The 27,970-nt window shown below is 38.4% G+C and overlaps 1 protein-coding gene across 3 annotated transcripts in view; it reads right to left on the bottom strand.

Moving 5' to 3' along the window:
• METTL8 (methyltransferase 8, tRNA N3-cytidine) overlaps window positions 1-27,970 on the bottom strand; it is a 94,142-nt gene that overhangs the window by 21,888 nt on the left and 44,284 nt on the right. For all 3 annotated transcript variants that reach the window (XM_080798087.1, XM_080798089.1, XM_080798088.1), the window contains exon 4: window positions 4,801-4,892. In XM_080798087.1, the coding sequence (XP_080654213.1) occupies window positions 4,801-4,892 (92 nt within the window). The remainder of the gene's footprint in view (window positions 1-4,800; window positions 4,893-27,970) is intronic.

The raw sequence follows: 27,970 nt of genomic DNA, 5'->3' as shown, positions 1-27,970 counted from the left end.
TCTAAAGTAAATAATTAAATAAAACCCTTTAAAAAAGAAAACTCTCATGAAAAGCGTATATATATGTGTGTGTTTGTGATATGTATATAATTTAAGATTTTATTTTTTAGTAATCTCTACACCCAACATGGGGCTCAAACGTGGGGCACCCAACTTACAACCCTGAAATCAAGAGTCACATGCTCCACTGACTGAATCAGCCAGGTGCCCTGTGAAAGTATATTTCTAACAGTAATGCATGAAATTTTAAACCAAAACTGACTTAAAAACAAGTACTCTAAATTTATTAGTGCAGAAAACTTTCAACTACTCTGTTGTTGTTTTTTTTTTTACATAGGACACTTTCAAGTGGTAAAGGAATTCACAAGGTAAGGTAGAGTGGAATTCTTTCACCACTTTGCTGGACACAGACAACTCACCCTAAATAGGTAACTATTTGCAAGAATATTTTAAAGTAAAGTGGAAAAAAAAAAATAGCAGCTGCTTTTGTTATTGAGTTTTAAAAACTCATTACATTTTCTGAATAACCAGCTGAGCTATAACACACTGGAGATGTTTTTAGGAAATTATAAAATATAATCATGTTAACTCAAAACTGCCAAATGTATTTTCCTTATTTCTCTGAATTAACCCGCTTTTAAAAGAAATATGAGCTATCATAAAATTTAAAGGAAATTACCAAAAGGAAATGTGGAATTAAAATGATTAATTTGGGCATCTAAGTGAAAGAAAAATTGCTCACGAGAGCTTGGATGTTATACATTTTAATCACAGGACTGAAATGTCAACTATCTCACATTAAAACACTGTACTATTGGTGATGCTTAAGCTCTTATTTTCAGAACTGTGAGGGTGTTTCCTGACTTCAGTTCTCACAACATCTGAGACAATAGGTGAGAAATGAGAAATGGGAGCGACAGGAGAGAGTGACACACACAGAGACCAACAGGAGTGTGCTAGAGAGGAGGCTAGCATAGCTGAACCACCAGTATTTCCTCCCAGGGGCATTAAAATCAGTGAAATAGGATCAATAGACAATGTTTATGCTGTATGTCTGCAAATAGAAAGCTCTGTGATGGGAGAAAACGCACTCTTTCAAAGACTGAGGACTCTCCTGGATAAGAAGAGATGGTGGTTCCTAACAGGCACAGAATAAGAACAGGGTCAGAGGGGCGCCTGGGTGGCTCAGTGGGTTAAAGCCTCTGCCTTCGGCTCAGGTCATGATCCCAGGGTCCCGGGATCGAGCCCCACATCAGGCTCTCTGCTCTGCTGGGAGCCTGCTTCCTCCCCCCTTCTCTGCCTGCTTCTCTGCCTACTTGTGATCTCTGTCTGTCAAATAAATAAATAAAAATTCTAAAAAAAAAAAAAAAAAAAGAACAGGGTCAGAGCCTCCTTTGGGTTTTCACAAAGTTTGCTAGTTGAGCTTTTAACCTGATCCATTCACCTTGACCTGTATTCATCAGAGATGCTAAATATCAAACAGGAAGCCTCGCCTAGGGCTTCCACTGCCCATCAGGTCTCCGATGAATGGAGGAGCCAGGCAGGGTGGCTAGGAAGGTATTTACTCTCAGTTACGTCATGTCACTCAATGTAGTTCCTCAGGACAAAAGTTCCCTTTCTCTGCCATCCTCACAGCACCCTCCCTTATACGTGATCACAAAGTCACCGGCATGGTGGGGTCCTCTCCTTGTGCTGGTTCCCTGACATGTGTGAAGTCCACTGCACCGAGTCATGCTCCAGGGCAGGGTGGGGCCCAGCAGAATCCTCCATCACTTTGAGCCATTTAAAAATGTCATCTTTAGTTCTGTGTCTCCACGGCATCCAGAAAACTTGCTTCAAAAGTGACTGGACATGCTAATAAGCAAACCAAAGGCTTCAAAGCAGTATAATCAGTCCTCTCCAGCCTGCTTTTCCTGCTTCTGTAGAGAGAGGCCAGTCACCACCTATTTTAGTCACACTATGGTTCTGTGGGAACTGTCATTTTCCTTTACTGCGGTTTCCAAGGCTCTAAAATAACCTTCTCACTAGCTTCACTCAAGTTCATTGTTAACATAAATAGGCCAAAATAGGCAGCCTCGTACAGTACAGAGCACTTTAAGGGAACATTATCAGCACTGCTCATCTATTTATGTCCTAAACAAATATCCAGGAGAGCATGAAAAAATCCTTAGTTTTTCATATCAGGAAATATACTGGAGATAGTTCTTAACTTCCTGGAAATGAATTAAGATGATTGATAACTTTTAATTCTGTTTAGGCTTGACGCTTTGTCACATCCAGGTGGCCACTAGCAGAAGCTTGAGTAATGTGGAAAATATGTCTGTGCAGCTGCTGGCAAAGAAGCAAAATTATACTTCCTCAGAAACAGTGTGACAGAGTTCCTGCAAAGGAATGCAATGTTGGCTGATTTGTAAGCAGAACAGCCACTGGTATGCACCCTCCAATCCAGCGCAAACACTCCCTGGCCATATCCCACTCTGAAACTGCATGGCGGGAGCTCATAAAAATAGAATGGTTCCATTGTGGCTCAGGTGCTTTTCTTTCCTGTTCACCCTTCAGGACACATTCATGCTTAGGATGAGGAAGGAGAACTAGCTCTAATGAAAAGCAAACAATGCCAGAGGATAAAGTAAGTCATTGATGGTGGCAGAGGATAAGATAGGGCAGAAGTGCCCCCTTTGCTACCTAAGAGCTGTCCCCTTAGCTCAGTGTCCACAGCTACCTCTGCTTGCAAACCTTAGCCACAACCATAGACTGAAGTCACTAGAGTAATAGTTAACTATCAGTGAGATTAGTGATTTACACTATGCTGGGCTTGCACAGAAGATTTCAAACATCTTTCCTAGGGGCATTTCAGAACACAGGATCAATCTGGAAACAAAATTCTATTGCAGGGGTTGGCAAACTTTTCTGTAAATGGCCAGATAGTGAGTGGTCTTTGTGGGCTATGTATGGTCTGTTAATCACTACTCGACTATGTAGATAGAGCTCAAAAGCAGCCACAGACAATATGTACACAAGTGAGTATGTCTGTATTCCAAAGAAACTTTATAAAAACAGGCAGTTGGCTGGATTTGGCTCCTGGCCATAGTTTTTGGACACTCGCTCTATCTAGTAGGTAGACTGATATTGCTACAAGAGTGATGAAGAAATTATGATGACCAGAACCAAGCTGTTCTGGTAAAACTAACCTAGGGTATTAGAAGCCAGAATAATACTTGCTCTTCGTGGGGTCAGAGGGGTTGGGGGAAGTACTGTTGTTGGGACAGAAAATGAGGAAGTTTCTGGGTTAATAGTAATATTCTGTTTCTTGATGTGGATGTTGGGAAAATTTATTGAGTTTTGTGACAATTCATTTAGGAGTTGTGAAAATTTCTCTGTGTTTGGTACTTCAGTAATCTTTTTTTTCTTTTATTAAAGAAAAAAGAATCAGTCTGTTTTAAGGAAGAAATCATTTTAAGAGAAACAAGGTAGAAAAGCTTATCTCACGAGTGTACATGTTGGTCAAAGTGTACCTGGATTCCTAGCTATGGCAGTGAGAAGGACACAGACCAAATTTTTTTTAGCGTGCTTTAAAAGAAAAAATGTGGTAAAAAACACATAACATAAAATTTGCCATCTTAACCATTTTTTAGTGTACAGTCCAGTAGTGTTAAGTATATTCACTTTGTTGTGAAACAGATGTCCAGAACTTTTTCATCTTGCAAATCTGAAACTCTCTATCTGTTAAACAACAACTGTGTTTCCTCCTCCCCGCAGCCTCTGGTAACCACCATTCTACTTTCTGTTTCTATGAATTTGACTACTTTAGATACCTCATATAAGTAGAATTGTATAGTTTTTGCCTTGTTTGTGACTGGCTTATTTCATTTAGCATAATATTCTCAAGGTTTATCCATGTTGTGAAATATGACAGGATTTTCTTCCTCTTCAAGGCTAATACTCCATTGTGCATATATGCCATATTTTGTTTATCCATTTATCTGTGAAAGCATATCTGGGGTGCTTCTACCTTTTGCCTATTGTGACTAGTGTTGCTATGAACATGTGTGTCAATACATCTTTAAGACCCTGTTTTCAATCCTTTTGGTTCTATATCTAGAGGTGGGATTGCTAGATCATATGGTAGCTCCATTTTTAATTTTCTGAGGCACTTCCATACTGTTTTCCACAGAGGTTGCATCATTTTACAAGTTTACCAAGTCCGCAGTACCAAAGGGTTCATTTCTCTACATCTTTACCAAAGCTTGTTTTTGTGTGTGTGTATGTGTGTGATAGTAGCATTAGCCCATTTTTTCAGAAGCCAGCTTTGAAGGTTGGCAAGGTCTTACCTCAATTAAACCCGGAGTATCAAAAGGCCTTTACGAAAAGTACTTTGAATCCTTATGAAACTTGAGGTTTATCCTAATGGGCCACAACATTTTGATATGACTTTACCATTTTTTTCAAAGTTTCTGAATTTGTTAAACACTCCTTGCCAGTACAACGCACAACAGCAGACTAAAAGATGTATAGCAAGAGGAAAATTTTAAAATTTCCTTGTGTGTATCTGCCAAAAAAAGGTAATACCATGATTACCAAAAAAGCAACTAAAAAGTCATCTGTAACTTATTTCACTAACTTTGGTCCCACTACACTAGAATAATGGAATTCCCCAAATGGAGCAAGTGGATTGGCATAGGTAGAAGCAAAGAACACTCCAAAGTAATGACACAATTAGGAAGAGAACGTGTGAACTGAATCATTGGAAGGCCAAACAGAAGAACCAAGCTCCAGGAGCTACAACATGTAGTTGCCTACCTTGTTCTTCCAGAAGGACTCGCACAGCTGAATTTTCCTCTACTTTTTTCCCAGCTGCTGCTTCTTCTTCTTCGGACCATTGCATGTGATCCCTACCAAAAAATGAAAAGGTTGTAAAACCTGCTTCATAACTGAAGGCAGAAAAAGTGTGACAAGGGATACATCTTTCTTTCTAGAATAATCAAAGGCAAATGATACAGACTAATTCCATGTTGAATGAATATATTTTGTGTCAGATGTTTCTTCTGATAGTGCTGGTACAACCCTAGAACTCCTACAGATCTTCTGTTAAAATGTGACTGGGTGGCAAGCCCAACCACCTTTTGGAAATGATTGCTGAAGCCATGTCCCAGGAGCACTATGGTGTGTGATTATTTGGGTGCTAGTATGGTTTGCTGTATTTTACTCTAAGGCTATATTTATTTGCCTTTTTGTTCATTTATGAATACATCATTCCTTTTAATAGTTTTAAAATCTCCTTTTACAATACTTATATTCTAATACTTCACTATCATAGAGATGAAAGTTTAAAATTATTTTGTACTTACCCTCATTTTTTTATTACGTTCAGTTAGCCAACATGTAGTACATCATTAGTTTTTGATGTAGTATTCAATGATTCATGTAACGCCTAGTGCTCATTATAACATGTGCCCTCTTTAATACCCATCACCTGGTTACCCCATTCCCCTATCTCTTTCCCTCCGAAACCCTCAGTTTGTTTCCTGGAGTCCAGGGTCTTTCATGGTTTGCATCCCTCTCTGATTTCTTCCCATTTAGTTTTCCCTCCCTTCCCCTATTGTTCTCTGTGCTATTCCATATGTTTCACATATGAGTGAAACCATATGTAATTGTCCTTCTCTGCTTGACTTACTTCACTTAGCATAATCCCTTCCAGTTCCATCCATGATGATGCAAATGGTGGGTATTCATCCTTTCTGATGGCTGAGTAATATTCCATTGTATATATGAACCACACCATCTTTATTCATTTCAACTGTTGAAGGACATCTCAGCTCCTTCCACAGTTTGGCTATTAAGGACATTGCTGCTATGAACATTGGGGTGCATGTGCCCCTTCTTTTCACTACATCTGTATCTTTGGGATAAATCCCTAGTAGTGCAATTGCTGGGTTGTAGGGTAGCTCTTTTGTTATTGTTGTTGATTTTTTTTTTAATTGGGGTATCTCTATTTTTAATGTCTTTCCATACTGTTTTCCAGAGTGGCAGTACAGTTTGCATTTCCACCAACAATGTAAGAGGGTTCCCCTTTCTCCACATCCTTGCCAACATTTGTTGTTTCCTGTCTTGTTCATTTTTGCCATTCTAACTGGTGTAAGGTGGTATCTCATTGTGGTTTTGATTTGTATTTCCCTGATGGCTAGTGATGCTGAACATTTTTTCATGTGTCTGTAAGCCATTTGTATGTCTTTGGAGAAGTGTCTGCTCATATCTTCTGCCCACTTATTGACTGGATTATTTTTTTGGTATCCTCAGTTTTTTAAGTAACTTTAGATTTTTCTTAGTGGTCGTCTTAATTTCTGTAAATGGATTCTTTAACATTTAAATGATAGAATAGTTGATATAGTATATAAGAAGGTCAACTTTCCAAGATCTGACACTTTCTTTTTTTTAAAGATTTTATTTATTTATTTGAGAGAGAGACAGTGAGAGAGAGCATGAGAGGGGAGAAAGTCAGAGGGAGAAGCAGACTCTCCAAAGAGCAGGGAGCCTGAAGTGGGACTTGATCCCAGGACTCTGGGATCATGACCTGAGCTGAAGGCAGTCGCTTAACCAACTGAGCCACCCAGGTGCCCCAGATCTGACACTTTCTATAAGTATTTTCAGTTTCAGAATTTATATTTCCTATGCAAGAAGATATTATTTTCTGCTGCTAAAATGTCTTCAAGCAACATCTTTATACAAAAAAGGTGGGGCTTGGGGGGGTTTGTTTTTTACAAAATTTGTATTTCCTTTTTTGCAATAGGTGAGGTTATAAATGAGTGATGTAATTTTCTGGAATAAACGATTTTTCTAAACAACAAAGAAGCCACATATCCAAAATTCAAGCTCCACATATCCTATTGATAACTGTAAGAAAAATCTCTCCCATTGTTATCTTCATATATTTGTAGCTATCTCACTGATGAAAAAAGGGTGAAATATCAAATTCTTGACATGCATCATAATTGTGGCTAACAAACATTAATTGAGCACTTAGGATGATCATAATTGTTATAATGATAATTACTACTATTATTTATTTTGTTGCTAGGCATTGTGCTTACCATATTACACACATATATGTCTTACTTAATCCTTTCAAAAACCCTATGAGGGGGCGCCTGGGTGGCTCAGTGGGTTAAAGCCTCTGCCTTCGGCTCAGGTCATGGTCTCAGGGTCCTGGGATCAAGCCCCGCATCGGGCTCTCTGCTCAGCGGGGAGCCTGCTTCCTCCTCTCTCTGCCTGCCTCTCTGACTACTTGTAATCTCTCTCTGTCAAATAAATAAATAAAATCTTTAAAAAAACAAAAACAAAAAAACAAAACCCTATGAGGAGGTTATAATCATGCTCATTTTCATAATAGGAAACAGAAATTTAGTAACTTACTCAAGGTCATATAGCTATTAAGTGACAGAACCAGAATTCAAACCCAGGTTTGTTTCACTTCAAAATCCATCTTCTTGACCAGCAGTCTATTACTGTCTACTAAGACAGTGGGGGATCCTGAGAGATTTAAGACTTAATCCCTGGCCATAATGGGTTTTATATGATCCTGATGCAGGCAGATTAACAATGTAATGATAATACACTAATATTACCAATGATAATATATAAATGACAATACAATATAGCCTACTTGATTAGCGTTGAATGTATGCAAACATAGCCAATTAATGTTAGTTTGGGGCAGACAGGAAGGCTTGAGAGGGAGGTAAGTTTGGCCTCACCTTAGAGAGAAAGGTGGGCAATTTGTATGTTTCATTAGGAAGCTGACAGCTGGGTAATGGTTAGATTTCAAAGGATCGTAAGTGTGAACAGTTTAGTAACGTATGAGATAAAATGAAGTGGGGAGGGACTGGTGGAAGGGAGACGAATAAGAAGCCTATTGCAGTGGTCTAGGAGTAATGAGTCCCAGGACTAAGATGGTGGCGACGGCAAATAGAAAGGCAGAATAGAGGGGGAGCCACTGTGACAAAAATTGTATCTGTGACCTGGAGGGAGAGAGAAAGAAGAATAGAGTCAAAAACAATTCTAAGGTCTTAAATGGATTTCAAGGAAAGTGTGTGTGTGTGTGTGTGGTAGATAACCAAGACAGAATAAGGAGTTGCTCCGGGTGGAATGATGATAAGCTTCATACTATTTTAAGTCATGTTTATGCAACCAGGATATAAGAAGGTGTATTCCAGTGGCCTGGCTATAAATACGCCACCAAAAGGTGAGAAACTGCTTTCTTTTAAGAAGGATCAAAATTGGGGCGCCTGGGTGGCTCAGTGGGTTAAAGCCTCTGCCTTTGGCTCAGGTCATGATCTCAGGGTCCTGGGATCGAGCCCTGTTTCTATCAGGTTCCCTGCTCAGTGGGGAGTCTGCTTCTCCCTCTGTCCCTCCCTGCCTCTGCTCATGCCCTCTCTCTCTCAAATAAATAAACTCTTGGGGTGCCTGGGTGGCTCAGTGGGTTAAACCTCTGCCTTCGGCTCAGGTCATGATCTCAGGGTCCTAGAATCAAGCCCCGCATCAGGCTCTCTGCTCAGCGGGGAGCTTGCTTCCTCCTCTCTCTCTCTACCTGCCTCTCTGCCTACTTGTGATCTCTGTCAAATAAATAAGTAAAATCTTTAAAAAAAAAAAAGTAAATAAACTCTTAAACACATACACACACACACACAGATTTTTGTTTTGACTTACTTTAAGATATGTGAGCAATCACATATGTAACTTGGAGCTGGCAATTATATTTTATACTTTATATATGAATACATAGAGTATTATTAAAAGATAGTTATGGTATTAAAGGCAACAAGTAGTTTATTGAAAAAATAGGATTTCTAAGGCTGGGTACAAGTTTCTCATCTATAAGTTTCTACAGCATATAAGAAAGAAAATAGAACAATCCATTTCCCTGTTAAAAAAAAAAATCAAGCTTTGAGACAATAAGAGTATATATGGTCTTTAGCTTTAAGCATTTGTTTTAAACTGTTAGTTTAACTTGCTTCTTCCTGAGTATTTAATAGATTTAGTTATTTCTTAAATTGCTATAACTTCCTTACACTGTTCTTTATATTACTTCATTTTCTTAACTGCTAAGTGAGGGGAATATTATACCCTAAGCCCCTGAAGAACAGATTTTCCACTGTATAGTTACAGAATCCCCACAGAAACCCATAAAACGTTCCTACTGTATTTATGGGGACTTCCTTCGGACCTGCTGCTTTATGGCATTTCTTTATATTAGAAGAGTCTGATTCACATATACAAAAACCCAACAGACAGCAATAAGAATCATTCGGGTTTGTAAGTAATAAATACAATTTCAATAGAATTTAAGCACAGAGACAAATAACCAACAGAAATAATCAGGTATTTAACAACCATTGCCATTACCACCAAAAGAAAAAAATGGTTCATACTGTTTGACCTATGAGTTGTGCTTCTGGGAAATTATTGTAATGAAGTAACTCAAAAGAACAGAGAATTTCTGTATAGAAAAGTACCTGTAAAATGATATTTGCTAGAGTACCAAATATAATACCAAAAATTTGGAAGCAATCTCAGTAATAGGGTAATGAAAAAATTATGGTAACTTAAAGGAATATTATGCAGATACTTAAAATGATAATAGGAAGTTTATGTGGCAACATGGAAAAGTGTTTATGAGGTTAAAACAGCAGATCCCCAAATTGTATATGTATTATAATCACAACTAAATAAAATTATAGAGACATTGGGTGAAATAAAAACAAGTACGTTAGAATAGTGGAATTAAAAGGTAATAGTCTTAAATTTTCCTTAATATTATAAAGCTGCTTCCATCAGAGGTAATTTTTTTTTGGTGGGTGGAGAGGGGGCAGAGGGAGAGGAAGAGAATCTTAAGCAGGCTTTACGCCCAGAGTGGAGCCGAATGCAAGGCTTGATTTCACAACCCTGAGATCATGACCTAAGCCAAATCAAGAGTCGGATGCTTCATCAACTGAGTCACCCAAGAACCCCTCAACTAGAGGTAACTTAAAAATATACATAGTTACAAAAAAACTATATGTTTAAGATATATAACAATGGTCAATAAAATTTTTATGTCATCTTTTTTTTTTTTTTTTTTAAGATTTTACTTATTTTCTGGGCACCTGGGTGGCTCACTAGGTTAAAGCCTCTGCCTTTGGCTCAGGTCATGATCCCAGGGTCCTGGGATCGAGCCCCGAATTGGGATCTCTGCTTAGCAGGGAGCCTGCTTCCTCCTCTCTCTCTCTCTCTGCTTGCTTCTCTGCCTACTTGTGATCTCTGTCTGTCAAATAAATAAATAAAATCTTAAAAAAAATTTTAAATTTATTTTAGAGAGAGAGAACACGTGAGTGAGAGAGGGCATGAGAGGGGAGAAGGTCAGAGGGAGAAGCAGACTCCCCGAAGAGCTGGGAGCCCAATGTGGGACTTGATCCCAGCACTCCAGGATCATGACCTGAGCCAAGGGCAGTGGCTTAACCAACTGAGCCACCCAGGTGCCCTTACATCATCCTTCTTAACGGAAAATCCAGCAATACTTACAATAAAAAAGAAAATATGTTTTCTTAAAAAAAAAAAAAAAGAGAGAATTGAGCAGAAAATTCAAAATATACTTAATATTTTTTTCTGAAAACGTGAATTTGAGAAAAAGAAATCTCAAAAATAAAAGATAGGATTTTTGAGCAAGAAATTTTTACAACATGGCTGATAGAATTTGTCTTGTCATTTTGCAGTAGTTGTCGGTCTTATGACCTCAGCTCGTGAATGTGCATATATATTTCCTATTCCTTGTATATGTAAAGTATAACTCAATGATGATTCCTTGCTTTCACAGTTGATTGCAGTAACAGTCTAAATAATTGTGCATCTGGTTTAGTTTGGAAAAGTTAAAACACACACACATACACACACACAGACCCCAATTGTTTAGCTTGGGTATTACCATTTTTGAGGATCATACCTACCAAAAATTCTGCCAAATGTACCACTTACTATTGTAATTTTTAATAATCACATACAGACTAAAGTGCCCAGTGCAAGCTATGTGGATAGAATGTTTTTCTGTCTGTCGTCTACTGTGTATATATGAGTATCATGATAAAACAAAATTTAAAGACAAACTTAACAAATTTCAGGTCACTCGTGAATTAAAAATAAAATATTCTTGGGGATGACTGGATGGAGCAGTTGGCTGGCTGGTTTCGGCTCAGGTTGTAATCTCAGGGTAATGAGATTGAGCCCTGAATCAGGCTCTTTGCTCAGCATGGAATGTGCTTGGGACTCTCTCTCCCTCTCCTTTTGCCCCTCATTCATGTTCTCTCTCTCTTCCTCTCTAAAAAATAAATCTTTGGGGCACCTGGGTGGCTCAGTCAGTTAAGCATCTGCCTTTGGCTCAGGTCATGATCCCAGAGTCCTGGGATCAAGCCTGGCATGGGGTTCCCTGCTCAGCAGGAAGCCTGCTTCTCCCTTTCTGCCTGCTGTTCCCCTGCTTGTGCTCTCTCTCTTACCATCGAATACATAAATAAAATCTTTTTAAAAAATTTAAAAAAAACTTTAAAAAAATATAATTTACATAAAAGAAAGAAGTGCAGGTTATTAGTTTCAGCTTAAAATTATTTCAATAATCCTTAATTCCATAGCAAAACCATATTTATTACATAGTTACAATTACAATAATAATGGAAAAATTTAAAGACAAAAAGTTTTACCTTTCATTTAAATATCCTAACAGATTAACAGTCCTTAATTTTTCAAGTTCCTCTCCTGTATGTGTGTATACACATATACACCAACATTTTTCTATATAGCTATAAAATCTTCATAATTATGACTTAGAACTGCTGAACAGGACTTATAATTTTGAATATGACAGAGTATGGGTTTACCGTCCTACCAAAAACAATGATAAAACGAAACAATATGCGAAGGAATTGTTTTTAGAAGCTGGATTATACTTCAGACAGTGCAGGACTGTGATCCTTTAAAGAAGAGAAACACAAAAGGTCAGTCACCACATTCATCCTGGTTTTCTGTCAGGATCATGTTCTAGACTACAGGGCAGAGGTAGAGCCCAAGCAAAGAGTGGCTGTCTTACTGAGTGACACTTTTGTGAGTTGAGAAGGCAGAGATCAGGGTTCAGAGTTCCTGAGGTGTGAAACTTTATGCATTAGAACACTGAAGAAAAGGGGACTGGACAGAGGGGCAGGTCCCTAAAGTCCGCAGGAGAGTTCTCCTAATGCTTAACTAGCACTGGCTATTCACCAACAAGACAGACTCTACAGGTCCTGATGGACAGAGAGGATTCTGGGAGTGAAGGTAGCAAAAAGAGAACTGACTGGACATAGGCAGTGCAGTACTTGGAGATACTGGAATTCTGGCTAAGCCAGAGTGGAGAAGCCTCTCTGAACACCTCCATTATTCAATTAAGATCCCAGATATGCCATACTATAGGAATAGAGGAAATAGGAAAGAGGAAATAGAAAATAGGAAAGAGCAACTGTAGACAAACTATAGCTATTCAGACTTGGGTATCTGGTATATCTCAAAAGTAAGTGAGGGGTGCCTGGTAGCTCAGTGGGTTAGGTGTCCAACTCTTGATTTTGGCTCAGTTAATGATCTCAGAGTTGTGGGATTAAGCCCTGCATCAGGTTCTGCGCTGGGTATGGAGCCTGCTTAAGATTCTTTGTCTCCCTCTCACTCTGCCCCTCTTGTCCCTCTCTCTCTCTCAAAAAAAAAAAAAAAAAAATTAAAAAAATAAATAAATGAAATGAGCCTATACTTTAAGGAAAATAAATGACAATTTTTGCTGCCAAAGGTAAATTTTGTGTTTTAAAGCAAAAATTAGAATTTTGAAAAGTTACACCTACCACCATGAATTGACAGCTTTCCGATACTTAAGAGATTTTCCTAATGAGAAAAGTGGTAATATTACAAAAATGATTTTTAAATACTGTAAATAAAATGTGTCAACATTCAAAAGACTTACATAAAAGAGGGAATCAAACTTTTCCAAATTATCCATGCAAAATGAACATTTTTAAATGATGCAGAGGTAAAATATCCAATCAAAGTGCAAGTTATATAAATAAAATATAATTGATATGATTTCATATTCCATATTGCAACTAAGAAACTACTGCTGCTGAGATGTAGTGTAATATCAGGAAGTATACCTACAATTATCTTAAAATTCTATTACAAAACTCCTTTACTAAGGGCACCCGGGTGGCTCAGTGGGTTAAGCCTCTGCCTTCAGCTCAGGTCATGGTGTAAGGGTCCTGGGATCTAGCCCTGCATCAGGCTCTCTGCTCAGCAGGGAGCCTGCTTCTCCCCCTCTCCCACCTATTTCTCTCTGTCAAATAAATAAATAACATCTTAAAACAAAAAACAAAAAACAGACAACAAACAACAACAACAACTCCTTTACTAGCGCATATATGTGTATGGCCAAATTTTCTTCATATAATTCAATCTAAACAACATATCACAACAGATGGAAGGAAGAAACAGATATTTGAATCTAACTTTTTCCATTAAGCCAGACATTAAAGATGGGGCACCTGGGTGGCTCAGTTAGGGGGCTGCCTTTGGCTCAGGTCCATTATTGCAGAGTCCTGGGATCCAAGCCCCACATCGGAACCCGAGAAGCAGAGAGCCTACTTCTCCGTCTCTGCCCGCCCCCTCCCCACACTGTGCTCTCTCACTCGCTCTCTCTCCCTCTCTCAAATAAATAAAATCTTTAAAAAAAAAAAAAGGTCAGACATTAAAGAGACTTGCAATTATTTCAAACAATGGCACTATGGGGCACCTGGGTGGTTCAGTCATTAAGGACCTGCCTTCAGCTTGGATCATGATCCCAGAGTCCAGGGACTGAGCCCTGCCCTGGGCTCCCTGCTCAGCGGGGAGCCCGATTCTCACTCACTCTCTGCCTGTTGTTCCCCCTGCTTGTGCTCTTTCTTCCTCTCTTTTGAAATAAATAAATAAAATCTTAAAAAAAAAAAAACCCAAAAAACAATGCCATTCTTTTTGGGAAACAAATATTTTCATTAAAATACATAATTTACATGAAATGTAATGGATAATTGTTGTACAATGAATTAAATATTTTTCACATTCTCAGTTTTAATTTCTAATACGGGAAAAATCAATAAATACAATTTAGATAAATAAAAGTTTTTTCAGATCCTCAAAGATTTGAGTGAAAGGGTTCTGAGACCACAATGTTGAAAATATTTTTCTAGAATAACATGTACAAATAATGTAAAGATGTATAGCTAAAAAGCTAGTAGAGAAAATAACAGAACAAATGAGACAAATAAAAAATATAAAGATAAGTTTTTGGAGATCAGCAAGATGGTGGAGAAGTAGCAGGCTGAGACGACATCGGGTAGCAGGAGATCAGCTAGATAGCTTATCTAACCATTGTGAACACCTACAAATCCAAGGAGAAATCGAAGAGAAGAAGAGCAACAATTCTAGAAACAGAAAATCGATCACTTTCTGAAAGGTAGGACCTACGGAGAAGTGAATCCAAAGCGACGGAAAGATAGACCCCGGGGGGAGGGGCCAGCTCCCGGCAAGCGGCGGAGCAAGGGAGCACAAAATCGGGACTTTTAAAAGTCTGCTCGACTGGGAGACATCGCTCCAGAGGCTAAACTGGGGGGAAACCCAGGCGGGGTCAGCATAACCCCAGGTCCCGCGGGGTCACAGAAGGACCAGGGGTGTCTGAGTGCCACAGAGCTCGCAGGTATTAGAGCGGGGAAGCCGGCTACAGCGACAAAGCCGAGGAGTGAGCTCTCAGCCCGGGGTTACCTTGTGCTGGTCGCAGGCTGGGTGGGCTTGGAGCGCGGCCAGAGGCCACGGAGACGGAAGCGACTGGGCGCTTTTCTCCAGGTTCCAGCAACTGACTGCTTTCCTACCGGCGTGACCGCAGGCCAGGGAGGCGGGGCGGTTGGGCGCTTTTCTCTGAGGGCGCACTGAGGAGCGGAACCCCAAGCTCTCGGCTCCTCCGGGCCAAGAGATTAGGAGGCCGCCATCTTCATTCCCGTCCTCAGGAACTCTACGGAAAGCGCTCAGGGAACAAAAGCTCCCGAAAGCAAACCCCAGTGGATTACATAGCCTGGCCCCTGGCAAGGGCGGTGCAATTCCGCCTGCGGCAAAGACACTTGAGAATCACTACAACAGGCCCCTCCCCCAGAAGATCAACAAGAAACCCAGCCAAAACCAACTTCATTCACCAAGAGCAGCGGAATTCCACAGCAGGACAAAGCAAATCTAATCTGGACAAAATGACAAGGCAGAAAAACTCACCTCAAAAAAAAGAACAAGAGGCCCTACTGAAGGCTGGAGACCTAATCAATACGGACATCGGTAATGTGACAGATCTAGAGTTCAGAATGACAATTCTTAAGGTTCTAGCCGGGCTCAAAAAAGGCATAGAAGATACTAGAGAAACCCTCTCCGGAGAGATAAAAGCCCTTTCTGGAGAAATAAAAGAACTAAAATCTAACCAAGTTGAAATCAAAAAAGCTATTAATGAGGTGCAATAAAAAATAGAAGCTCTCACTGCTAGGATAAATGAGGCAGAAGAAAGAATTAGTGACATAGAAGACCAAATGACAGAGAATAAAGAAGCTGAGCAAAAGAGAGACAAACAAATACTGGACCACGAGGAGAGAAGTCGAGAGATAAGCGACACCATAAGACGACACAACATTAGAATAATTGGGATTCCAGAAGAAGAAGAAAGAGAGAGGGGAGCAGAAGGTATATTGGAGACAATTATTGGAAAGAATTTCCCTAATATGGCAAAGGGAACAAAATCAAAATCCAGGAGATGCTAAGAACGCCCCTCAAAATCAATAAAAATAGGTCCACACCTCGTCACCTGATAGTAAAATTTACAAGTCTTAGTGACAAAGGGAAAATCCTGAAAGCAGCCCGGGAAAAGAAGTCGGTAACATACAAGGGTAAAAACATTAGATTGGCAGCGGACCTGTCCACAGAGACCTGGCAGGCCAGAAAGAACTGGCATGATATATTCAGAGCACTAAACATGAAAAACATGCAGCCAAGAATACTATATCTGGCTAGGCTATCACTGAAAATAGAAGGAGAGATAAAGAGCTTCCAGGACAAACAAAAGCTGAAAGAATTTGTAAACACCAAATCAGCTCTACAGGAAATATTGAAAGGGGTCCTCTAAGCAAAGAGAGACCCTAAAAGTAGTAGATCAGAAAGAAACAGAGACAATATACAGTAACAGTCACCTTACAGGCAATACAATGGCAATAAATTCATATCTCTCAATAGTTACCCTGAATGTTAATGGGCTAAATGCCCCAACCAAAAGACACAGGGTATCAGAATGGATAAAAAAACAAAACCCATCAATGTGCTGCCTACAAGAAACTCATTTTAGACCCGAAGGCACCTCCAGATTTAAAGTGAGGGGGTAGAAAACAATGTATCATGCTAATGGACATCAGAAGAAAGCTGGGGTGGCAATCCTTATATCAGATCAATTAGATTTTAAGCCAAAGACTATAATAAGAGATGAGGAAGGACACTGTATCATACTCAAAGGGTCTGTCCAACAAGAAGACCTAACAATCTTAAATATCTATGCCCCTAACGTGGGAGCAGCCAACTATATAAACCAATTAATAACAAAATCAAAGAAATACATCGACAGTAATACAATAATAGCAGGGGACTTTAACACTCCCCTCACTGAAATGGACAGATCATCTAAGCAAAAGATCAACAAGGAAATAAAGGCCTTAAATGACACACTGGATCAGATGGACATCACAGATATATTCAGAATATTCCGTCCCAAAGCAACAGAATATACATTCTTCTCTAGTGCACATGGAACATTCTCCAGAATAGACCACATCCTGGGTCATAAATCAGGTCTCAATCGGTACCAAAAGACTGAGGTCATTCCCTGCATATTTTCAGACCACAATGCTCTGAAGCTAGAACTCAATCACAAGAGGAAATTTGGAAAGAACGCAAATACATGGAGACTAAACAGCATCCTTCTAAAAAATGAATGGGTCAACCAGGAAATTAAAGAAGAATTGAAAAAAATCATGGAAACAAATGATAATGAAAACACAACAGTTCAAAATCTGTGGGACACAACAAAGGCAGTCCTGAGAGGAAAATATATAGCGGTGCAAGCCTTTCTCAAGAAACAAGAAAGGTCTCAAATACACAACCTAACCCTACACCTAAAGGAGCTGGAGAGAGAACAACAAAGAAAGCCTAAACCCAGCAGGAGAAGAGAAATCATAAAGATCAGAGCACAAATCAATGAAATAGAAACTAAAAAACCAATAGAACAAATCAACAAAACTAGGAGCTGGTTCTTTGAAAGAATTAATAAGATTGACAAACCCCTGGCCAGACCTATCAAAAAGAAAAGAGAAAGGACCCAAATAAATAAAATCATGAATGAAAGAGGAGAGATCACAACCAACACCAAAGAAATACAAACAATTATAAGAACATACTATGAGCAACTCTACGCCAACAAATTTGACAATCTGGAAGAAATGGATACATTTCTAGAGACATCTAAACTACCACAACTGAACCAGGAAGAAATAGATAACCTGAACAGACCCATAACCAGTAAGGAGATTGAAACAGTCATCAAAAATCTCCAAACAAACAAAAGCCCAGGACCAGACGGCTTCCCAGGGGAATTCTACCAAACATTTAAAGAAGAATTAATTCCTATTCTCCTGAAACTGTTCCAAAAAATAGAAATGGAAGGAAAACTTCCAAACTCATTCTATGAGGCCAGCATCACCTTGATCCCAAAACCAGACAAGGATCCCACCAAAAAAGAGAATTACAGACCAATATCCTTCATGAACACAGATTCGAAAATTCTCACCAAAATACTGGCCAATAGGATCCAACAGTACATTAAAAGGATTATTCACCACGACCAAGTGGGATTTATTCCAGGGCTGCAAGGTTGGTTCAACATCCACAAATCCATCAATGTGATACAATACATTAATAAAAGAAAGAATAAGAACCATATGATACTCTCAATAGATGCTGAAAAAGCATTTGACAAAGTGCAGCATCCCTTCCTGATTAAAACTCTTCAAAGTGTAGGGATAGAAGGCACATACCTCAATATTATCAAAGCCATCTATGAAAAACCCACCGCAAATATCATTCTCAATGGAGAAAAACTGAAAGCTTTTCCGCTAAGGTCAGGAACACGGCAGGGATGTCCGTTATCACCACTGCTGTTCAACATAGTACTAGAAGTCCTAGCCTCAGCAATCAGACAACAAAAAGAAATTAAAGGCATCCAAATTGGCAAAGAAGAAGTCAAACTATCACTCTTTGCAGATGATATGATACCATATGTGGAAAACCCAAAAGGCTCCACTCCAAAACTGCTAGAACTTGTACAGGAATTCAGTAAAGTGTCAGGATATAAAGTCAATGCACAGAAATCAGTCGCATTTCTTTACACTAACAACAAGACAGAAGAAAGAGAAATTGAGGAGTCAGTCCCATTTACAATCGCACCCAAAACCATAAGATACCTAGGAATAAATCTAACCAAAGAGGCAAAGAATCTATACTCAGAAAACTATAAAGTACTCATGAAAGAAATTGAGGAAGACACAAAGAAATGGAAAAATATTCCATGCTCATGGATTGGAAGAACAAATATTGTGAAAATGTCTATTCTACCTAAAGCAATCTACACATTTAATGCAATCCCTATCAAAATCCCATCCATTTTTTTTTAAAGAAATAGAACAAATAATCCTAAAATTTATATGGAACCAGAAAAGACCTCGAATAGCCAAAGGAATATTGAAAAAGAAAGCCAAAGTCGGTGGCATCACAATTCCAGACTTCAAGCTCTATTACAAAGCTGTCATCATCAAGACAGTATGGCATTGGCACAAAAACAGACATATAGCTCAATGGAACAGAATAGAGAGCCCAGAAATAGACCCTCAACTCTATGGTCAACTAATCTTCGACAAAGCAGGAAGGAATGTCCAATGGAAAAAAAGACAGCCTCTTCAACAAATGGTGTTGGGAAAATTGGACAGCCACATGCAGAAAAATGAAATTGGACTATTTCCTTACACCACACATGAAAATAGACTCAAAATGGATGAAGGACCTCAACGTGAGAAAGGAATCCATCAAAATCCTTGAGGAGAATGCAGGCAGCAACCTCTTTGACCTCAACCGTAGCAACTTCTTCCTAGGAACATCGCCAAAGGCAACAGAAGCAAGGGCAAAAATGAACTATTGGGATTTCATCAAGATCAATAGCTTTTGCACAGCAAAGGAAACAGTTAACAAAACCAAAAGACAATTGACAGAATGGGAGAAGACATTTGCAAACGACATATCAGATAAAGGGCTAGTATCCAAAATCTATAAAGAGCTTATCAAACTCAATACCCAAAGAACAAATAATCCAGTCAAGAAATGGGCAGAGGACATGAACAGACATTTCTGCAAAGAAGACATCCAGATGGCCAACAGACACATGAAAAAGTGCTCCACATCACTCGGCATCAGGGAAATACAAATCAAAACCACAATGAGATACCACCTCACACCAGTCAGAATGGCTAAAATTAACAAGTCAAGAAATGACAGATGCTGGCGAGGATGCGGAGAGAGGGGAACCCTCCTACACTGCTGGTGGGAATGCAAGCTGGTGCAACCACTCTGGAAAACAGTGTGGAGGTTCCTCAAAAAACTGAAAATAGAGCTACCCTATGACCCAGCAATTGCACTACTGGGTATATATCCTAAAGATACAAACGTGGTGCTCCGAAGGGGCACATGCACCTGAATGTTTATAGCAGCAATGTCCACAATAGCCAAACTGTGGAAAGAGCCTAGATGTCCATCAGCAGATGAATGGATAAAGAAGATGTGGTATATATACACAATGGAATACTATGCAGCCATCAAAAGACATGAAATCTTGCCATTTGTGACGGCATGGATGGAACTAGAGGGTATCATGCTTAGCGAAATAAGTCAATCGGAGAAAGACAACTATCATATGATCTCTTTGATATGAGGAAGTGTAGATGCAATTGGGGGGGTGTGGGGGGAGGTAGGAAAAGAGAAAAATGAAAAGATGGGATTGAGAGGGAGACAAACCATAAAAGACTCAATCTCGAAAAACAGACTGAGGGTTGCTGGGGGAGGGGGGACAGGAGAGGGTGGTGGGGAAATGGACATTGGGGAGGGTATGTGCTATGATGAGTGCTGTGAAATGTGTAAACCTGGCGATTCACAGACCTGTACCCCTGGGGATAAAAATACATTATATGTTTATTAAAATAAAAAAAAATTTCAAATAAAAAAAAATAAAGATAACCCGGTTATATTAATTTGCAATGCTAATCAGTATTGAGTGTTATTTGAAATTTCTTTCTTCTTCTTTTATCTTCCTATTTAGAGAGGAGAAAGAGAACAGGGGAGCGGTAGAGGGAGTGGGGACAGAGAATATCAGTTGGATGTTTAACTGACTGAGCCACCCAGGCCCTCTCTCTTTCTTTTTTTGTGTTATTTTGATAGGTATAAAAAGGTACCTTATTGTTTAATTTGTACTCATTTTACTGTTGTCTATTTCTGCATATGTTTAATGTACTTCCTTCTGGATCAACTTTCTATGTCTACTGTCCATTTATCCACATAGGAAAAGGCTTAAATGCTTTTCTAACAATGTAACAAATATTCTATATGTTAACTGTGATATATGGTTGTGAAAAATCATTTAAATTTTGTGTCTCTCAATTTTTGTATTAGTAAAACAATAATTCTCAAAATGGTATATAATTGCTTTGAAATTATAATTATCCTATTTCTTCAAATCTAAGATACCATTATTTTCTGTACCAGTAAGAAAGGAAAAAACACTCCAATTACAATTTTAAGATGTATCACGATTTCAGATATGTTAATTATGAAACAAATGTGAGTCTCAGATGGATGAAATACAGTTATTATAGGTATATCAGCTAATAATTTAATTTCAATTAAATCTTTTCTACTATCGACACTAACTTATACTAATGACTCCTGGCTATCCACTTCTCTTTTCAGCTATAATAAATATTTCCATTGATTATTTTTGTTAGTATATCAGTTTCTTACTTAGGAATGAATGACTTACAAAGGACACACAGAAAGAAACAATGGCTTCCCATTTCTGTATATAATAGAATAGAGATCATAGCTGCCGGAAGAAACCAATACCCATTTCCCTCATTAAACATTTATTGAGAACCTGTATCTTTCAGGCACTGAGCTGTGAATTGGAGACATTAAGATGAAGAAGATTTGGTAGAACTCAAAACCATTAATGAGATGAGGAGTTGTAATCAGTTATTAAAGAATAAAGAATTTATCGGGTAGACAGTGAATTGAGAAAAGGTACATGGAGGGCATTCTTTAAAAAAAAATTCAAACACTACTAATGCATATAAAATATAAAATTTAATCCCTACTTTCTCTCATGCTCTTGCCCATTCCTAAGGTAAACACTTACCAAGATGATGTGGACATTTCCAAACTTTTCTCCATGCATATAAAAACAAAGATTTGTATACACATGTAACACATGTACAAGAATTCCTTAAAAATAAGACATACTAAAGATAGTTTGCTGCAACTTGCTCTTTTGGTTTAATGACATGTCATGGCCATCTCTTAATATCAATATACACGGATCTCTCTTATTTTTATTAACTGTACATTATTTTCAAATGTATGCATGTAACCATATTTTTCATGGTTTTATTGAGGTATAAATGACATACAGTAAACTGGACATATTTAAAGTACACAATTTGGTAAGTTCTGACATGTAGACACTCATGAAACCATCATCACAATCAAGATAATGAATACATCCATCACCCTCAAAACTTTCTGTGTACACATTTATAATTCCTCCTTTCTAGTCCCCTTTTCTTTCTTTTTTTTTAAGATTTTATTTATTTATTTGACGGAGAGAGAGAGTACAAGCAGGCAGAGGAGCAGGCAGAGGGAGAGGAAGAAGCAAGGAGGGAGCCCTATGTGGGGCTCAATCCCAGGACCCTGGGATCATGACCTGAGCCAAAGGCAGACACTTAATGACTGAGCCACCCAGGCACCCTCCAGTCTCCCCTTCCTTATCACTACCCCCCAACTCCACTGACAACCACTGATCTGCTTCCTGTCTCTATTTTTAGTTTGCATTATCTAATATAGTACTAAGAGTATAACATAAACTCTTTATTTTTAATTTCTTTCACTCAGCATATTTTAAAATTCATCCATATTGTTGTATTTATCAATAGCTCATTTCTTTGTATTACTGAGTAGTATTCCCTAATATAGATAGTCCATTTACTTGTTCATGGGCTTTTGGGTTGTTTCCAAATTTGGCTATTAAAAATAAAGTTGCTATAAATAATCATGTATAAATATTTGTATGGACAGATGCTTTCTTTTCTCTTGGGTAAATATCTAGGAACGGAATGGCTGAATCATATTACATGCTTATGTTTAATTTTTTTAAGAAACTGCCAAGCTGTTTTCCAACATGGTTATACCATTTTACATTCCCATCAGTAGCGTGTGAAAGTTCCAGTTCTTCTACATCCTCTCCAACACTCAGTACAGTATTTTGCATTTTAGCTATTCTAAATAAGTTTGTAGTAGTATTTCATTGTGACTTTAATTTGCACTTCCATCATGACTAATGATGTTGATCATCCTTTCGTGTGCTTATTACCTGTGTATCTTCTTTGGTGACGTCTGTTCAAATACTTTGCCCATTTTTATTGGGCCGCTGGTTTACTGAATTTTGAGAGCTTTTTAGATATTCTCAAGATTTTTATATTAACAATAAAAATGAGCAAATTATTGATACATGCAACAACATGGATAAATCTCAAAATAATGACACTTAGTGAAAGAGGCCAGAGGAAAAAAAGAGAATACGTATTGTGATTCCCTCTACACAAAATATTGGAAAATGCAAACTAATCTATAATGCATGCTATGTTCTTTCTCCCTCCTTCCTTCTTTCCTTTTGTTTTTCTGTGGATAAATTTTCTTGACACTCAATCTTTCTCAGAGACCTGTTTATCTTTCAGTGTAAACTCTAATTTGAAGGCTCAGTATTATGTATTTTCTTCACTTTCCTATATTCTTTTTTTTTTTGAAAGATTTTATTTATTTGAGAGAGAGAGCACAAGAGATGGGAGGGGCAGAGGAACAAACAGACTTCTCATTGAGTGGGAGCCCCGCACAGGCCCATCCCAGGGCTCTGAGATCTTGACCTGACCCAACGTCAGACACGTAACTGACAGAGCTACCCAGGCACCCCTCCACTCTCCTATAATCTGAAGGTGGAAGAGAAGGGAAGATTCCACAGGGTAGTGGACAACCTTTATAAAGGTCTGAATCTGCTCTTTTCCTCTTCCCACTTCCCTTCTTTCCTTCCTTTCTCTCTCTCTCCTTTTTTTAAAGATTCATTTAAGTCGGGGACGCCTGGGTGGCTCAGAGGGTTAAGCCTCTGCCTTCAGCTCTGGTCATGGTCTCAGGGTCCTGGGATGGAGCGCCACATCGGGAGTCTCTGCTCAGCAGGGAGCCTGCTTCCCCCCACCTCTGTCTGCCTCTCTGCCTCCTTGTGATCTTTCTCTCTGTGTCAAATAAATAAAATCTTAAAAAAAAAAAAAAAGATTCATTAACTCCTACGTTTGGTTTCACTTATCTGGTTAAGATGTGTCCTATTCCTCTTCCTTAGGCTTGAGATAGTTCTCTCAATTCAGCAAGGAACCTTAGAAAATGGGGAACCTCAGGACTTTTCTTGCTCTGCTGAGACCTTAAATTCTGCTGCCACAGGCAAGCCATTTATTTTCAAGGGTTCATGGCTCCCAACAGGTTCTTTCTCAACCTTTGCCTAGGCTGCTAATGAGTATTAGTAATGATATGTCGGCTGACCCCCTTTTCCTGGTACTGCTTCTGAGAGATGAAGATGAAGTTAGGGGAGCCACTCTGAGCCACACATGGATCTACAATTTCTTGCCTTGATAGTAATTGTCCATGTTTATGGACTTTTGTGGTTGCTGTTGGTATAGTTCTTGTTGGAACACTTTGTCTTTCAGATTCATCCCATCTTCTTTATCTGGAGGATTCAGGTTTCTTAATGAAATGAGCTGGAGTTCCTTTGGAGCAATAATCATTTCCTCTCTTAAGTCCTCCATAGAATTTAACCTAGTGATGGGTATATGCCAATACACAAAACATGCTGGAGATAAAAGATAGCACTTCATGTTCAATTATGGTTGATTCTAAGTATCCTGTACAACAGAGCCTGATTAGTTTTCCTAAGATAGTTCTTTTGTCACATCACTCATCCACTTTCCAAATAAGAAACCTCTCTTTCTTTTTTTTTTTAACAGAGGATGATTTTTTTAAAAGATTTTATTTATTCATTTGACAGAGAAAGAGATCACAAATAGGCAGAGAGGTAGGCAGAGAGAGAGGAGGAAGCAGGCTCCCTACTGAGCAGAGAGCCCGATGTGGGGCTCGATCCCAGGACCCTGGGATCATGACCTGAGCCAAAGGCAGAGGCTTAACCCACTGAGCCACCCAGGTGCCCCCAAGAAACCTCTCGTTCAATTGGGCTGGTCCATGTGCTTGCTTTGGAATATACCTTGTGTATTCTCAAATGCTCATGCTACCACTTGTCTAAAACAGTCTTCGCTATTCAAATACTCCTCATCCTTCAGAGTCCAGGTTAAATCCCACACTCTATGAAGTTTTACTGACTTTTCTTACAATCTCATCTCAGAAATCTTTTCCTGTTCTAAAGCTCATTCCTATGTTCTTCACCTCCTTCACTGTGTGACCTTGCATACTCTATACTGTTTATTTATTCATTGGTATATATTTCAATTCTCCATCTAATAATAACAAGAACACTTATTTCAGTGAACACTTACTACGCCTCAGAGTCCTAAACATTTATTGCCTTTAATACTCATAATAACCATGAAGGAACTTGCTCAAGTTCACATAGCTGGAAAGGGATAGAGTCAGGATCTATATTCACATTATTTGGATTCTGAAGCCCATATTTAGCCATTATATTAACTCTTGGTCTAGCCGTACACTTCTAGTAAATATTCATTCACTCATTCAAATATACTTATTGGGTGGGTATTATATGGGGAATGTAGCTATGAAACAGATATAAACTAAGAAGACTCTCAAGGATCATACAATCCAATAATGACAATAAAACAGATACATAATAGGTAACTTAAGTACATGTTGGAAAATGATGATATATGATAACTAATTCTTATGCGTTGCTTATTTACTATGTGCATATATTTTATATTATATATATTAATTTAATCATTACAGTAACCCTTTGAGGTAGATAATACTATTATTATCCCATTTTAAAGATGTAGAAACCAGGATACCTGGGTGGCTCAGTTGGTTGAGCATCTGCCATCGGCTCAGGTCATGATCCCAGGCTCCTGGGATCAAGTCCTGCATCAGGTTCCTTGCTCAGCAAGGAGTCTGCTTCTCTCTCTGCCTGCCCCTCCTCCGGTTTTGTGCTCTCTCTGATAAATAAAATAGATCTTTCAAAAAATAAATAAATAAAAATAAAGATGTAGAAACCAAGGGACAGATTAACTTCCCAACTAGTCGGACAACCAGTCAGTCTATGCTCTCAATATCCAGACTACTACTCATGACAAATGTTATAACAGAGACAGATAAAGAAACTACTTATTAACTATATTCAAGAACTATGTATGAAACAAAGTAAGAGGAATCAGATAATACATATATAAGGAAAATTCAGACCATATAATAAAGATATCTTGATAACTAAACTCTATTGGAATTCTGTAAACTATTATTTAAATGGGTTATATAATAGGAGGTTATGTTGCAGCATACAGGTCCTATCTTGGATCTATAGAGAATGGTTTAGCTCAGTATTTTTTAAACTAAAGGTCATGATCCTTTTAGTAAGTCATGAAGTCAATTTCATTAACCAATTCTTAAAATGAGAAAGAAACAGAAATGGAATAGAAAAGAACAAATGGAAACTATTAGTGAACGTCTCACATGGTAAAACCGTAAAAGAAGCTTTTGTTCCTGTTTCATATATGTGCATATGTTATGTGTACATGTACTGGTCCATGATATAAACTGTACTTCTTACTGTGGATCATGCTAAAATGCTTGAAAGCCACTGGCCTAGCTGATTTGGTCATACAATTATATGTGTTTTATTACTTCCTTATAAATTTCAGAGATCTTCTGAAAAATTACTAAACACTTAAACCAAGAACAGTGTGAAATAAGGAATGATTTTTCCAAGTAACTGGAATTTGCTCGATATAGTAAGAACCCTGCCCACCCCACTCCCCCCTCCCAAATTAAAAACTTTATTAAGTATAATCAAAAGACTTAAAGCAGAATGTAGAATGTTTCGGTCACTGTGGAAAACAGCTTGGCAATCCCTTAAAAAGTTAACACAGATTTATCATATGACCCTGAAATTCCACTCCCAGGTATATACCTCAAAGAACTGAAAACAAGGACTCAAACAAGTACATGAACATGCATGTTCACAGCAGCTCTATTCACAAGAGTCAAAAGGTGGAAATAGCCCAAATGTTCATCAGTGGATGAATGGATAAACCAGTTGTGGTATATACATACAATGGGATATTATTCAGTCATAAAAAGAAATGAAGTAGTGACACATGCTACAATGTGGATGAACCTCCAAGACATTATGCTAAGTGAAGAAGCCACACACAAAAGATCACATATTGTATGATCCCTTTTATATGAAATATCCAGAAGAGGTGAATCCATGGAGCTAGAACACAGACTGGTGATTGCCAGGGGCTGGGAAAAGGGAGTATGAAGATAAACCACTTAATGGGTAAAGGACTTTATGTGGGATTGACGGAAATGTTTTGGAACAAGACAGAGGTGCTAGTTGCATAAAATCATGAATATAATTAATGCCACTGAACTGTTCACTTTAAAAGTTACTTTTATGCTATGTGAAATTCACTTCGCTAAATTATTAAAAAATAAGACTACAGGGAGATGTAAATACTAGTAACACAAATATACAGAATCTGGAGGGCAACTCTTTTTTTTTTTTTTAAAGATTTTTTATTTATTTATTTGACAGACAGATCACAAGTAGGCAGAGAGGCAGGCAGAGAGAGAAGGGAGGAAGCAGGCTCCCCGCTGAGCAGAGAGCCCGATGCGGGGCTCGATCCCAGGACGCTGGGATCATGACCCGAGCCGAAGGCAGAGGCTCAAACCACTGAGTCACCCAGGCGCCCCTGGAGGGCAACTCTTTCTCAAGATATTAGAACTGAATAAAAAATGGGTATCTTAATTTTTTCCTCAAAAACATTTTTTTATTAAAAAGAGGGTCATATATAAATAGTACTAACTAAACTAGAGGCTAAACGGAAAAATAAGTTGTAGACAATTCTACATCTCTGAGAGAAAACTGACAGGTACAGTAGTTTTCTAGAAACACCTTTTTAAAATCAAAATTCAACAAGAGAGGAAACATTACTCTTAAATACAAAGGAAAAAATAAGGGTCAGAACTTTTGGATAGAACTCTGGACTTGAAGGAAGGGGAAAGTCAACCAGTTTTCTGGTTTTCAGTTTAACTTACAAATCTTCTCTTTAAAGAAAAACAAACAAAACCCCCAAAGCCCCCTAAAAAACAAAAACTAAAACAACAAAACAATAGGTGCCTAAGGATATGATAGCAGGCAAATACTCTCCTCTTTGTTTGGAGGAAATTATATTATTATTACGGTATGAATCTGCTTCTGGAGAGGATCCACTACAAGTATCCTGGCACAGGC

The sequence above is a fragment of the Martes martes genome (assembly GCF_963455335.1).
Source record: "Martes martes genome assembly, chromosome: 3".
NCBI lineage: Eukaryota > Metazoa > Chordata > Mammalia > Carnivora > Mustelidae > Martes > Martes martes.
The sequence above is the reverse complement of the archived record's forward strand: the minus strand, read 5'-3'. Positions and strand labels throughout refer to the sequence as shown.